Source organism: Sander lucioperca, chromosome 7 (assembly GCF_008315115.2).
Source record: "Sander lucioperca isolate FBNREF2018 chromosome 7, SLUC_FBN_1.2, whole genome shotgun sequence".
Lineage (NCBI taxonomy): Eukaryota > Metazoa > Chordata > Actinopteri > Perciformes > Percidae > Sander > Sander lucioperca.
This window is the reverse complement of record NC_050179.1, coordinates 37,537,688-37,551,987: the sequence shown is the minus strand read 5'-3', so window position 1 is coordinate 37,551,987 and position 14,300 is coordinate 37,537,688. Positions and strand designations below refer to the sequence as shown.

The 14,300-nt window shown below is 42.4% G+C and overlaps 2 protein-coding genes across 2 annotated transcripts in view; one reads left to right on the top strand and one right to left on the bottom strand.

Moving 5' to 3' along the window:
• Positions 1 to 193: 193 nt before the first annotated feature.
• Positions 194 to 7,040, top strand: agk (acylglycerol kinase). Its single transcript, XM_031285396.2, has 14 exons — positions 194 to 473; positions 644 to 683; positions 788 to 867; positions 973 to 1,048; positions 1,149 to 1,274; positions 2,460 to 2,554; positions 2,741 to 2,810; positions 3,663 to 3,742; positions 3,827 to 3,884; positions 4,657 to 4,804; positions 4,925 to 5,022; positions 5,181 to 5,251; positions 5,371 to 5,455; positions 6,518 to 7,040. Exons 1-14 carry the CDS (start codon positions 364 to 366, stop codon positions 6,650 to 6,652), a joined length of 1,272 nt encoding a protein of 423 aa, XP_031141256.1. The 5' UTR covers positions 194 to 363; the 3' UTR covers positions 6,653 to 7,040.
• A 1,948-nt stretch (positions 7,041 to 8,988) lies between these two features.
• dennd11 (DENN domain containing 11) overlaps positions 8,989 to 14,300 on the bottom strand; it is a 7,949-nt gene continuing 2,637 nt past the window's right edge. Inside the window, exons 4-9 of the mRNA XM_031285395.2 lie at positions 12,711 to 12,864; positions 12,473 to 12,611; positions 12,200 to 12,331; positions 11,926 to 12,076; positions 11,665 to 11,733; positions 8,989 to 11,507 (exon numbers count right to left, since the gene is read on the bottom strand). Of these exons, the coding sequence (XP_031141255.1) occupies positions 11,312 to 11,507; positions 11,665 to 11,733; positions 11,926 to 12,076; positions 12,200 to 12,331; positions 12,473 to 12,611; positions 12,711 to 12,864 (841 nt within the window). The 3' untranslated portion in view covers positions 8,989 to 11,311. The remainder of the gene's footprint in view (positions 11,508 to 11,664; positions 11,734 to 11,925; positions 12,077 to 12,199; positions 12,332 to 12,472; positions 12,612 to 12,710; positions 12,865 to 14,300) is intronic.

Below are 14,300 nucleotides of genomic sequence, written 5' to 3'. Positions count from 1 at the left end.
TTTACTAAAGGAGACGAATTCAAGAAGTAATGTAATATGGATTTCCGGGGATTTAATTTTTATTTTACAAATTATGTTATCTTCCAAATAGTATTTTCTACGAAACTTTGATAAAGTAATACTCGTGTTGCCTGAAACCTTGAAACGCGTTAATGGACCACAAAGTGGCACCAACATTGGTTCCGCCCTGTGCTCGGCCGTAATGTTTTGACGTTACACCAACATGTCCACGCTAGTCTGACAGTCAATTGTGGCTACATGACCGCTGGGATGGAAATGTGTCATTCATGAATATACAACTTGGATGCCGCAGTACATGTAGCACCGCATTCAAACAGAGGGCTCGGGGACTTTAATCAAACGATGGCTCGCGTTGTGAAAGGGTTTCGGACTCTGCGGAATCACTGGAAGAAGTCCACATTTGCTGTGTGCGTCCTGTCTTACGGGGGACACTGGCTGTATGGTAAACACTGGTAAGTATTTCACGTTATGGCATTTCCTCGGAGTATATCAGTTGTATTTATTTGACTGTGAAGCCCTTTGTGACTGGTGTCTGTGAAATGTGCTATAAACGTCGCTTGCTTGCTAGATGAAGTACAGGCCTGTTCGTGTGTCTTACATTGTGTGTCTTGTATCTTATCAGTGACAATGTTTTGCGGAGGGAGGCTTGTCTAGTGGCCAGGGTAAGACATAACCTATCTGTGTACACATATTGTCATCATTTAAACCAAAACCTTCCTCAAGTGCCTTTAGTCCTAATCGCCGTCATCATCATAATCTCCGTTAGGAATTTGGACGTCAACAGATAGCTCCACAGGAGCGTCTGAGGAAAGCAACAGTGATCTTGAACCCTGCAGCTTGTAGTGGGTAAGAAGACAGGCATCTTAAAACCTCTCATTGACAGTTGTGTCTGGACTTCAGAAAACACTCTTTCTCAGTATATTTCCAACTCCCTCTCTTAATCTTCCCCAGGAAAGCCAACAGCCTGTTTGAAAAGAATGCTGTTCCTATTTTACACCTGGCTGGTGTGGAGATTACAATAGTAAAGGTATATTTAGCTCTTCCCCCCTTAGAATCAATCAATGTTATTAGTGGCTGTGGTAGGGATCCTATTGTGTAACATTCATGATTATATTACCTGTTTACAGACAGATTACGAAGGCCAGGCAAAAAAACTAACGGAGCTCATGGAACAGACAGACGTGCTGATCGTGGCCGGAGGGGATGGCACCTTGCAGGAAGTCGTCACGGGTTTACTGCGAAGGCCAGATCAAGTGGGTGTCACATAGTTATTGTGTTGAACCGCCATCAGGCTTTGGTTTAGGGTTAATTGCAGAACGAGATGAGGACAACTTAAAGGAGAATTCCGGTTGATTTCAACACGTAGCTCTGTTGTTTGTAAATTTGGAGTGCTGTCAGTAGCGAGAAAAACGAAAACAATCGGTGCTGCCTACACCGTGTTATCCTCCTGCTAGAGTTAGCACCCAACAGGCTTAAACAGGGCAAGTTTTAAACATGTTCAAAATGTCATTACACGTGCCTCCCCATGTGCAGTGATTCCTTCCGAGGGAACACAGCAAATTTGACTATTGACTATTGAATATTGGATTATATGAGTTCGACAATCGACTAGTGTGGACTAGACCGGAAACCAGTCAATAAACAGAGGTATGGATTAACACAACTTTTATGGCTTTCTGTCACATCTGCTGCAGTCAGATTTGCTGTGTTCCCACGGAAGGAATCTCTGCACATGGGTAGGCACTTGTAATGACATTTTGAACATGTTTAGAGGCTAAAAACACGTTTAAAACTTGCCCTGTTTAAGCCTGTTGGGTGCTAACTCTAGCAGGAGGATAACACGATGTGGGCAGCACCGATTGGTTTTGTTTTTCTTGCTACTGACAGCACTCCAAATTAACAAACAACAGAGCTATGTGTTGAAATTGACCGGAATTCTCCTTTAATCCAAACTTCTCTCTTAATGATGGATGATGGACAGCTCCCAGCCTGGCTTTGATCTGTTTAACCTGCTGCCCTCAGGGAGGCGCTAACGGATTCAAGAACAGTTTTTTTTTCCCCATAAGCCATAACCACTCTGAACTCACACATGCACTGACTTCACAGACTTCACAGTCTAACCCCCCAACTCCCGGACTTTCTTCTACTCACTACTGTGCAATATTTAATATTTAATACTATTGATAATATTGATAATTACTGTGCAATTCCATTACTGTGCAATACCTGTATACTGTGCAATCTCATTACTATCATTGTCCAATATCTATTACTCATTGAATATGATCACCACTATTGCACTACTTCTTTTATTTGATGTTGTTATATTTTTTACGTATTTGTTGGCACTGGGAAAGGAGTTGCTTTTAATCTCATTGTACATGTGTATAGTGACAATAAAAGGCATCCTATTCTATTCTTTGTTTTTCTGACTGCAGGACACAGTCTGTAACACACCGATTGGATTCATTCCACTGGGCTCTCACAACTCCCTGAGTCCAAGTCTTCACCTCCTCAGTGACAACAAGGTCAAGTAAGTATCTCTTCACCATTAATACTGAAACAGATCCAGATTTTATCATCACACAATCTCCAAACCTGTGATAACATGTGTACAGGATGGGTCTCACTTGCTAAATACTGTATACGTATATGGGTATGGTATGCGTTTCTTTATTAAGTAACTAAAACCCATTTTTCCACCTTGTAAATTTTCCAGAGACATTACATCAGCAACACTGTCCATTCTGAAGGGAGAAACTGTACCTCTGGATGTGCTACAAATCAAAGTGAGTAACTGGTCCTGTTTACTACAAATCCTCCAAGTTAAGGGCCTGACACACCAACCTGACAGCCGACCATCGGCAGGAAAGGCAGTCAGACTGATCAGTCTCCCTGAGTTGGTCAAAAAAGTGCCTCAGAACACACCGAAGCGACGCCGACTTGAGCGTACGCTCTGCGCATGCGCAAGACGTAATACGTCTCCATAACAGCAGGCGGCGCTAATCTGTATTGTAGCCCAAAAAAATGAAAACCGGCAGCTGATTGGACGAGCGCGTCACGTGGGTCTGGCTTCTCCCCGACCATAATGGCGGCTCGTTCGGAATACAGTCTCATATTTTACTAAAATAGTTCACCGAAACGTGTTTCTGAAAACATTTTAAGCGAGAAATAGGCCATACAGTTGCTGAATCTGTCTTCATTTCAGATCGACAAAGGTCAGTTTAAAAGATTTTGAGAGGCGTCCGTCACGCTCACCCCGCTCGTCATTTCCGGTAATTGGTCGTTGAGTCCGACTACCCACTGGCCCACGGCTCCTCCTCCGACGGACGACGGCACGGAACACACCAAACGGACACGGGTCACCGACCTCGCCAGACTGTCCAACGGCCAATAATCGAGTTGGTGTGTCGGCGCCTTTATGAACACAGTATTTGTCTTGAATGCAGATATTTGTTTTCAGGTCAAATTAACAGATGCTTTAAGAAATCTATCATTTCACACTTTATAATATGTCTTTTCTTCATCAAATAGGATAAGGAAGTTTTAGATTATAGCTTGTTTTTTGTAATGCAGTGAGAGATTATGTGTCAGAACTTGGATAGGAATTCAAGTGTGTGTGTGTGTGTGTGTGTGTCTAGGGGGAAAAGGAGCAGCCAGTATTCGCTCTGATGGGACTACGTTGGGGTGCTTTTAGAGATGTGGCTGCAACAATCAGCAAGTGAGATTACACAATTGGTCACTCAGATTATAACTATGATATAATTTCCCATACAAAGGAGTAATTCACCATATTTCCCCATAGATACTGGTACCTTGGACCACTGAAGACAAAAGCAGCACACTGGTTTAGTACTCTACGGGTAAGGCTGTGTTTGTTTTTGACGGTATATTGAGCCAATGTTGGCCTTTTATAAAATATCTGATATTGGAAAGCAATGTCAGCTACCACCAATGGGCTAGAGACTCCTCCCTGGTATGGAAATCTTTTTTTAAATTCTTTTGTTTAACTCTTCAATTGCTAAGTGCATTTTCTTTCAAAGGAAGTGTCTGCGGCATGAATTGCCTGTTTACAATTAAATACCTGATCGGTTGTTGCATTGAGACACTCTACCTTAAACAGCTGTTAACCTGACAAATATTTTATATCAAATTGTGGCCGGGTTGGCTCAGTGGGTAGAGCAGGCACACATAAACATAGACGTTTATGCCTCAACGCAGAGGTCCAGGGTTCGAATCCGACCTGTGACCATTTCCTGCATGTCTTCCCTCTCTCTCTCTCCCCTTTCTCACCTAGCTGTCCTGTCCATTAAAGGCGGAAAAGCCCAAAAAACAATCTTCAAAAAATAAAATCCTATTATATAAGTGTAGGTTTCAGTATAATCCTAGTATCCTATAATGATCCAAATCCTGCTATAGAAGTTTTCCATTCTGACAAAAATATACTGTAAGTATATCATAAATCTAATCCACAATCTATGAATCTAATCAAATCAGTCATCTGTAAGATACAGTAGATGTCATGAGGTTATTGCTGTATTTCATGTCTCGCCCTGTTTCCTTGTCACCTATGACTATGATAATTCAGTGGCTGCTGATTAGTATTTTAATCTTACTTGGTTGTAAATGTCTCAGGAGTGGCCCCTGGTCCGGGACGTCTCAGTGTCCTACCTGGATCCCTGCCTCCGGCCCCCTGACCTGCCATCTCAGAAGCCCCCCAGACCCAACCTGCTCTACCGCATCATCCGCAGGCTGAAAAACCGCTGGAACCCTCCTGTCGAAGGTAGTGTGTGTGTCACTGGGTTGATACTTTTGGATCGCAACAGGACACCAAATCCCAACAGTAAAAGACTGAGTTGTATTTTGTGTGTGTGTGTGTGTGTGTGTGTGTGTGTGCGCGCAGAGCCTCCAAAAGTGGAAGAACCAGAGCAGTGGAAGGAGGAGCAGCTGTCAACGTTGGAGCTGTTTATTCAAACGCACAACAAGAACCCAGTCGAGAGGGTCAGTCCAAAAAGAATTGTTTATAAAAAGCCTTGTACCGGTTGTTATAAAATCCTGAGCAGTTGAATGGTGACATGATCCCATTAAACCCCACATGCCTTGTTTTCCTCTTTGATGTTTTTTGTAAACTACTTGTTTCTATTTATTTGAACTTGCAGCGCATAAATGACTCCCTGATGATCTGTGCGGAACCGGACAATTTGACTGTGGGCGAGTACATTACTGTCGGGTTAGTAGATTCTGTTTTTTTTTATTAGTCCATTGCAAACAGAAAACATTATCGAGGCTATATACGTTATAGAAAAGTTCATGTTTTAAGTAAAATAATGTAAACGTTCTTCATTATAGAAATAAAAAAGAAGAGGACCCCACTGTGTTCACTAAAGACTCCACAAAACTGGAAGCCAGTGCTTGCCGGCTGCAGCTGCCAGAGGTCAGTAACCCTTAATAAAAAAATGTTTTAAATTGCTGCTGTCAAACGATTATTTAAACGAAATACTTAATTGCGATTAATCACATTAATGTCATAGTTAACTCGCAATTAATCGCACATTTGTATCTATTCTAAATGTCCCTTGATTTCTTTTTGTCCCATTATTTTTTTTTCTCATTTTAATGCTCTTATCAACATGGAAAAGTGGATCGGCTTGCTTTGTGCAAATGTGCTTCTGTCTGAAGTCATCCATTGTCGCCTGGCTTTGACGAGGGGGCGGAGAATTGGCATCAGCTGTGTGCTTGGCCATCAGCTGTGTGCTTGGCCATCAGCTGTGTGCTTGGCCATCAAGTGGTATTTCAGACTGGACGTGCTGCGATGATAGCTCAGTTCACAACGACAAACCACACAGATCACTTTTGTCTTGTCAATGGAACCATTTGGCAACTTTTTAAAAGTAAACTTTCTATTCAGAATCTTATTTCCGTCCATTTCGGCATCTCACGCTCACCATCCACTCAAAACGTAACGTTAGCCTACTACTCTTTGGCTGGCTCGCAAGTCCAAACAAGTGTGTGCGGCGTGTCTGTTGTTTTGTTTCTGGTCTAGCTAGATCCAGTGTGGTGTTGTAGTTTTTCTAACGTTACTAGTTGCAACAGCATGTGAAAAAAACTACAAAGTTTGCTAGGCCAAAAAGAACGTTAATCTCGCAATAAAGAAATTGACGGCGTTAAAATGAGTTTGCGTTAATGCCGTTAATAACGCGTTTAACTGACAGCACTAAAAAAATGCAGGCATAGCTGTCTTCGGCTTCCGTTTTTTACTTCTAAAGCTCTGTATGCGTGGCCGGGTTGGTTCAGTGGGTAGAGCAGGCGCACATATACTGAGAGGTTTATGCCTCGAAGCAGAGGTCCAGGGTTCGAATCCGACCTGTGACGATTTCCTGCATGTCTTCCCCCCCACCTTCCCGTCAAATTAAAGGCAGAAAAGCCCCAAAAAAAATCTAAAGCTCTGTATGTTAGTTTTTGTCTTGACATTTAACTTTACGTCCTGACCCCACAGGGCACCGCTGGCTTCTACAACATCGACAACGAGGAGTATGAAGCCATGCCTGTAGAGATCAGGCTGCTGCCAAGAAAACTACGCTTCTTCATCAGTGCAGAGCGCAGAGAGCAGCTCCTCTTACAGACACAGTGATGAAACAACATTCAACCAGAAAGAAGACAAGATCAGCAAGACAAACGGGTTTCAAGAGAAACCCAAAAGAAAAGAACCAGAAGTCATGAGACTCTGAGGTCATTTTGAAAACGGATATCTGCTTTGACAGCCATTTTAAATGCTCATGAAGTACTGATGGAATGTTTTACTACATGTAAACATTGATAGAATATTCAGTTGAACAGTTATGAGGCGAATTATATTACATGCTGTTGTATATTAAAGGACCAAGACTTTGTTTCTTTAAGCCAGTAACCCGTGTACAGGTTGTCTTACAAACTGACTTCATGTTTACTGAATGGTTTACTGTTGCCATCACATTTGAACTTGGTCAATAAAAATAATGTATGTCAAATTTGCACACAAAGTGCTAGCAGTTTGTTAGCAGTTTTTGGCAGTAGCTCAAGTCAGTAGGGAGTTGGGTTGGGAACTGGAGGGTTGCTGGTTCAAGTCCCCATATGGACCAAAGTATGGTGGTGGACTGGTAGCTGGAGAGGTGCCAGTTCACCTCCTGGGCACTGCCAAGGTGCTCTTGAGCAAGGCATCGACCCCCCAACTGCTCGGGGTGCCTTTCCATGGGCAGCTCCCTCACTCTGACATCTCTCCGTTAGTGCATGTAGAGGTACTGAACAGTTGTGTGTAATTCAGGCCTGTGTGTAATGAGTATAATAATAACAACAGAGTGAAAACATTGTAATTTCCCTTGCAGGATTAATAAAGTATAAATTATTATTATTTATTATTATTTTGGTTTAGATAAAGAGTACAGACGTTTGTTGGAGGGCTGGTGGTGAGGGCGCAAAGTAAAGGTAATGGACCGAGATGGAAATGACAAGAAATCAAAAGTAGCCATGCACAAAAAGCAGTCTGAAGTGTAGGATTGGAACATGTTATGTTAGAGCAGTGTTGCTACGTAAAAGATTTCCTTTTCACATCGGTGCTTTGAGCTGGCTGAGTAGCCACTGGGGCTCAGTAGAGTATGGCTAGGTTGGAGGTATATACTGTAGATGAATGATGAAAATAGGGATGCTGCAGCATTCTGAATGTGTTGCAAATGCCCAAGATCTTGGACCAGAGCTGCATTTCATAGCCCTTAAATTGCCTCTTTGAGTCCTCCATTTGCCTCCCTTCCTCTTGCGTCTTAGTCCCTCCCACCGAGGAGACACGAGGAAGTCATGGGAGGAGAGAGGCAACGAGCGAATGTGTTTTTAGAGGGATGAGACGTCCTTTCCTCTGAAGCGTTACATGAATTCGTCAGCTGTATGGGCGGATTTAGCAACTCCTTCAGTGGCAAGGCTTCCGGGAAGGCTGCTCTAGTGTATCCTCGCCTATAGCTCCTCGGTGATCCCTCCTCGATGCTCGCTCCTCGGAGCAGAAATAAGAGCTTTGGGACTTCACAGAGGAGGGACAGAACAACTTCCGGTTCAGCCGAGGACCGAGAAGTCGAGGAGCTATCAAATAAGGGCCATGAGATGGAGCCCAGGAGTTTGGCAGACTCCTTGGTGAGGCTGGGTCTGATATGACAGATGGTGTAGACAGCAAATCTGCAGGATTAAACAAATGGCTTCAACGCCTCTTATAATATTTGGTTGTTCAGGAAAACACAAACGGAGGCTCTCGTTTCTTTTGTTATGGTGGAGAAAAACTCTTGTAGGGGAATGGCTGGTTAACCCTCGTATCGTCTTCCCGTCAACCATGCACTTTACTTACTTGTCCTCTGGTTCGGTTTGCCTGTTTATAAAGCATAAAGTAGCTTCTTAACGATTACCCAATTGTATGTTATATCTTCATAAGTTGTTACCACTAGTTTTACATTTCTTTGTGGAATTGATGGTGAATAAACATCATTTACATGAAATTATTGATAATTTTTGAGTAAAATGAGCTGAAATTAGGAATTACCTTGACTAATAGTTAAGGTCAGAAAAACATGTTTATGGATGATCACAGATTTCAGCCGGGTAGATCATAAAAGTAGTGATCATCAATTAGCAGATGGAACCATCCATGTTATTTTTGGGAAATTTTGTTGAAAAAAGAAAGCCATATTTCTGATGTAGAAACTTTGAAAAAGGGTCAAATTTGACCCGAGGACAACATGAGGGTTAAATTATGTACCACTAACATTCTATAAAGAAGTTACAATTGTCTCCACCTCAGCCAATGTTAAAGAGCCAGTAATAAAGTAACCGTCTTGTCCAGACGATCCTGAAAGTTGTGTCTTGGAAAGCAATGAAAGCAGTGATCCTGCTCAGAGAAGGAAGAGAGGTGTAGGTAGAGTAGGATTAGGAAGGGAATCGAGGAAACTAGTTATGCAAGGTTAGAAGCAGAGGATTAGGTAACACCTAAACTGTATCAATGTTTTATTGTTTTACAATGGCAGTACAGTGAAATGAACAGTTGCTCATGCTATTGAGTTTGTGTGTACATTACTGACATCTCTTACAGTGTTTGACATTAGTAAAGGTAAAGACATATTTGTTATTCTGTGAATACTCTTGATTTACATTACAATCAAGAAGGAAACAGTTGCACTACTTGGATGTGTTGCTGCACACGTGCAATACTTTTGCTGCCCATGACATTCAGTAGAGTGACACGCTGTACAAAGGACTCATTAAGTTAATGCTGGTACACATCTGTGAACGACTCCACAAAGACGGCATTTTATACATTGGTGTGAGTTGTGTACATTCCCTTATACATTTAACATACACCTGTAAAGCAAACACCGTCAGAGGCAAGAGTATACGTCTACAGACATGAAATAGACCAGTCAGAGTCAACAGGTTTCACTGGAGACAGTAAGGTCATACAAAAGTGCGTAGGACAATGTACTTAATCTGTCAGCAAATACTGTTGACGTACGTACAGTAATGAGTCAGACTCTTTGCTGCAGTAAGTTTGAGAAAATCACATTTGCTTAAGGCCCCATTTCAACAACAAAGCTTAAGTGCCTTTCTCTTTCAGATACAATACTTGGTGCACTGTCTTTATTTTATTTTTAATGAACCCAGAAAACATATTGGGGGGTCAAAGGGCAGGCTATCAGCAGTTCTCAACGTGGGGATTAGCCCCCAAAAGATAATTTGTGAAATGTGTAAAAGGAATGACTTAGCGTTTTAGCTTGCGTCGGGGGGGCCACGGGAAGGCTGAGAACCACTATTCCAAATGTATACGAGGCAAACAGAATCAGCCTCAACAAATTATCAATCTGATTGGCAGTGTGATGTATTCAATAAACCAGTCTGCCAGGATAATTCAAAAGACACAGTTGGCCCATATCAGGAGCTGAATGAACTCAATGGGACTGTGATGAAAGGACTGAGGAACCCAAATCTCCAAAAGCACAAAGACATCTTTGTCAGGGACGCAGACAAGCAAAGAGGATCCCTCTGAAGCTGATCAACAAGTAAACTACAAATGGCTCCATCAAGGACTCAACACGATCACAGAACAAATATAGAAGAACAATGAAAGCCTGTACGCAAAACACACACACAAAAAATAGTCCCGTGGTGGAAATGGTGCAGCATTCATAATAGGTTAGTGTTATAAAGTCACATTCATTTACAATTCAAGAAACCTCAGCTTAAGGTAAAACATGTAACAAAACGTTCCCAGAACCCCCCCCCATCACTAGCACTTTGACTGTGATCAAACACAGAGACACATTATATTAGATCTACCTCATGTTGAAGGTGCATAACAAGGAGAACAAAGTGAAAAACAGCTTTTCCCTTCTCATTCTGTGAGTCAGCGTAATAATATTTAAGCATCCCCGTTATAAAAAAAGAGGATATCACACTCATTAACAAACATCCTCACCTCTCACTTTCAGTTGTGAAAGAAATGGTAAAAAACTGGAAAACACATTTACATGAAGGCTGATTTGAGCTAGCACAGACTCCTATTGCTTCCTTTTTGAAAGGCAAATTAAGTAAAAAGCATTTTAATGTATTTACTAAACATAATCATCCAAGTACGTTAATACAGCAGGATGGAATTGTTGCACATTATGATGGCTAGAATCTTCTATAAAACCTATTTGAAGCACAAATACATTTCCAGCATTAAAACCTCCCCCCCACATATTAGTAATCGTTTTCGTCAGACAAACTGTACGCACGTGCACACCAAAGCTGCAGGATTGTGAATGCTTCAATGACTTCTTCACTGTGATGGGTGCAGTGGAGAAAGACCACTAATCCTGCTGTGATGACTGTACTTGACCGAGACTTCCGTACTTTTATCCTGTGCTATCCCCGGCCACTTAAAGCCAGAATCAAAGTCAAACAAGCAAACACTTATTTCTGACAAAAAAAACATAAGTGAGGAACATAAGATGGGAGTGGCAATAAGACCACGCAGCTGCCAAGCAGTGCTGTCGGCTAGGCAGGTGTTTAGCAGCCACTGCGGACCAGTGCACCAAACTTTAAGTGTCCTCATCATCCACACTGTTTGGAAACAGTCTCCACAGGTCAGATGAGAGATGCGCGCAGAGGGAAAACAGACACCCAGGTGAGGACATTGGGTGACAGATGGAGGTCCCAGGGTGGACGCAGTGTCTTTGGTGTCTTGGTGTGTGTGTGTGTGTGGGCCTTGAAGGCACAAATATCCAGTGGCGTTCCGGGGTTTTCAGGGGCAGCAGAGGTTGTCTATGACCAGCGTGACGTCAATACCGTAAACCTCCAGCAGGTCGACCAAGAAGGAGCGATCACCCTGGGGATCCAGCCCCATGGCCCTCACGTGTTCAGTGGTGAGGGTGGGGTCAGTGCTCCCTGCTACATCTGACAGGGTCTGGAAGATGCGGTTATTCAGCTCCATGAAGAACCTAGGACAGGGTTAAAGACAAGTGCGTCATGCTCTAGTCCTCCGCATCACATTAAAATGATGAAACAAACATAATAGTACTACTCTCATTAAACCTACTGCCTGTGAATATGACTCAAGTCCACAAGCAGCTATGACTACACTTGTCAAGGACTCACAGAATGAAAAGATCCTCTTCATTTGACGTGCAGTCTCCATCCACCTCCTGAGAGTACAGCAACATTTGCCTGAAAAAAAAAAAAAAAATCATCATGATATCTGACAAATAGGATCTTTATGCCTCTTATTGTGCTCCTCGCTGGCCAGTATATATGAGCGTTCATGGTAATTACGCAGCCTTTTTTTGATAACTCAAATATGAATGCATGTATCACATTTGAAAAACCTGATAAAATGTAAAGTATTTTTACAGTGTGTACCTCTGTTCACTCAGTTTCCTATACTTCTCCTTATCTGCTGCATTCAGTCGGAGCAGCGGCTGCAAATGGCTTCTGTGCGTTTTCACATTCTGGTTATCAATGTAGACGTCGTACAGCTCCTTCTTCTCCTCAAAAATCTTCTCTGTGGTGCCTTTAAAATGATTAAAAAAAAATAAATAAGGATATATATCATCATATATAAGGAATCGTTACCATAGATAACATACAGTCAGTGGTCAATTAACCATTTTTATACAGTTAAAATTTCACTCACAGGCCACGAACGACAGCTCTGTTTCCAGGGCAGTGATGTCGGCTACGTTGATGTAGAAAAAGGGCCGTAATTCAGGCACAGAGACACCAATTCCAGGTAAAGACACATTGGCCAGGCAGCAACAGCAATACACTGAGGGAAGCACAAGAACATAGGGAATGAAACATATCCATGGGAATAGAAAATAAACACTTAGGTTGCAACATTAGTACATTAATTACATCCTACAAAACCGTGCAAGTGTGTGTAAGCATGTGTGTTTGAGCTTCTCACCCCTGTAGCAGACCACACCTACAGGTGGAGGGGAGAAGATGAGGATCCGTTTTCTCAGCAACGCAAACTTCCACAGCACCATTATCTGCTCCCCGAAAAACTGGATGAACTGGGACATGCAGCCAGCTGGGTGGGTGATCTGCAGGGAGAACAAAAGTGACAAATAGGTTGTTGTTTTCTGCCGTTGAGCAAATCTGCTATCACCAACCAATATAAGTGTGTTCTGCTGCTTTTACACCTTCATTTCTGGGTGCATACAGCGGTTGATGGTGGTCACACTCCAGGTTGGGCAAGCAGTGACCAGACCATTTCCTGTTGGGGGGAGGATGGCCTTCTTATCCTCATAGAAGGCCTCCAGGGGAGAATACTGGCCCGGACACTGTAACTGGTGTCTACGAGGCAATGGCAGGAGGAAGAAAGGGAGGAGAAGAGAGAAAGTAGAATAATGTCAGGTATGAGTCATCCAAGCCTTTCCAGATTTGTATAATTAGGCAGATTACGCTTGCTTGAGTGTAATTAAACAAATCACATTTGCATATTAATTATCTGTCAACGTACAACCATGAACGCTCACAGCTCATGCCAGTGTTGTAGTCGAGTCACTAACTGTCAAGTCCGAGTCAAGTCTCGAGTCCCCAGTGTTGGAATCAGAGTCACCAAAGAAGAGTCAGAGTCGAGTCACAAGACCAGAGAACAGCGACTCGAGTCGGACTCGAAAATTCCACTACTGCCTTTTACACATAAGTAGTCAGAAGCTTCATCCAACTTCCAAGTGCTACTTCATGAATGCTCAAGTCCGATTTCATAAATCCTTGAGTCCAAGTCTTTAGCGCACGAGGCCAAGTCGAGTCACAAGTCCAGAGAATAGCAACTTGAGTCTGAGTCCAGGACTCGAGTCCATCACTCCATCACTGGCTCATGCAGTGTCATCCAAAAGGTTTAAAGACCATTACTAAACCACTGTAGCTTGCATCTGAAAGTATTAAAGTGCTCACATTATGCTTTTTGGCTTTCCCCCTTTCCTTTATTGTGTTATATATCTTTTTTGTGCATGTTATAGGTTTACAAAGTGAAAAAGTCCAAAGTCCCCTTCCAAAGGGACTTACCATCTCCAACAGAAAACACTGTTCACAAACTGCTCCAAGCAGCTCTATTGTAGTCCAGCCTTTACTTCAGAGACAAACGTGGTCACTTTGTAACACACGTTATAATGCTCACCTAGCTGCTAGCGTGGCACGCCCTCATACTCTGCAACTGACAAGCTAGGAGTACTTACTGCGCATGACTCCCAACAAAGATGAACAGAAGTGAGATGTTTCACTCTGTAGCTAAAACAGAGAGCTCAACACACAGGGTGAAAAGAGGAGCTGCAGCAATGTGCAGTACAACATAAATATGGTGTTTTCTGAAAATTAAACCACATAAACCTATTCTGGTACAATCTCTAAATACAAGTATGAACCTGAAAATGAGCCTAATATGAACACTTTAACTCAATCACTATTTGTTACACACTGTAAATGGAAGTCTATGTAGAAGCATTGTGCATTCAGTATCAGACATTATTAAGGTCATTCATAATGCAAGATTACCGACGTGTGCTTGGTTAGTAACAGTCACTTGTTCTTAAATTGCATTGTGGGATAATTTGAGGCCACACACATTACATAAATGCAACTGCTCTATGTCATATAACCACATCCATTCATTAAGTACTCATGCTTAACATACAGTATTTCAAACACAATTTGAGGCATCTGCCTGCTACTCTAGAGTGAGTGTAAAACAAGCCACAGTAACCACACATAAACTGTAGGCTAGATTACCA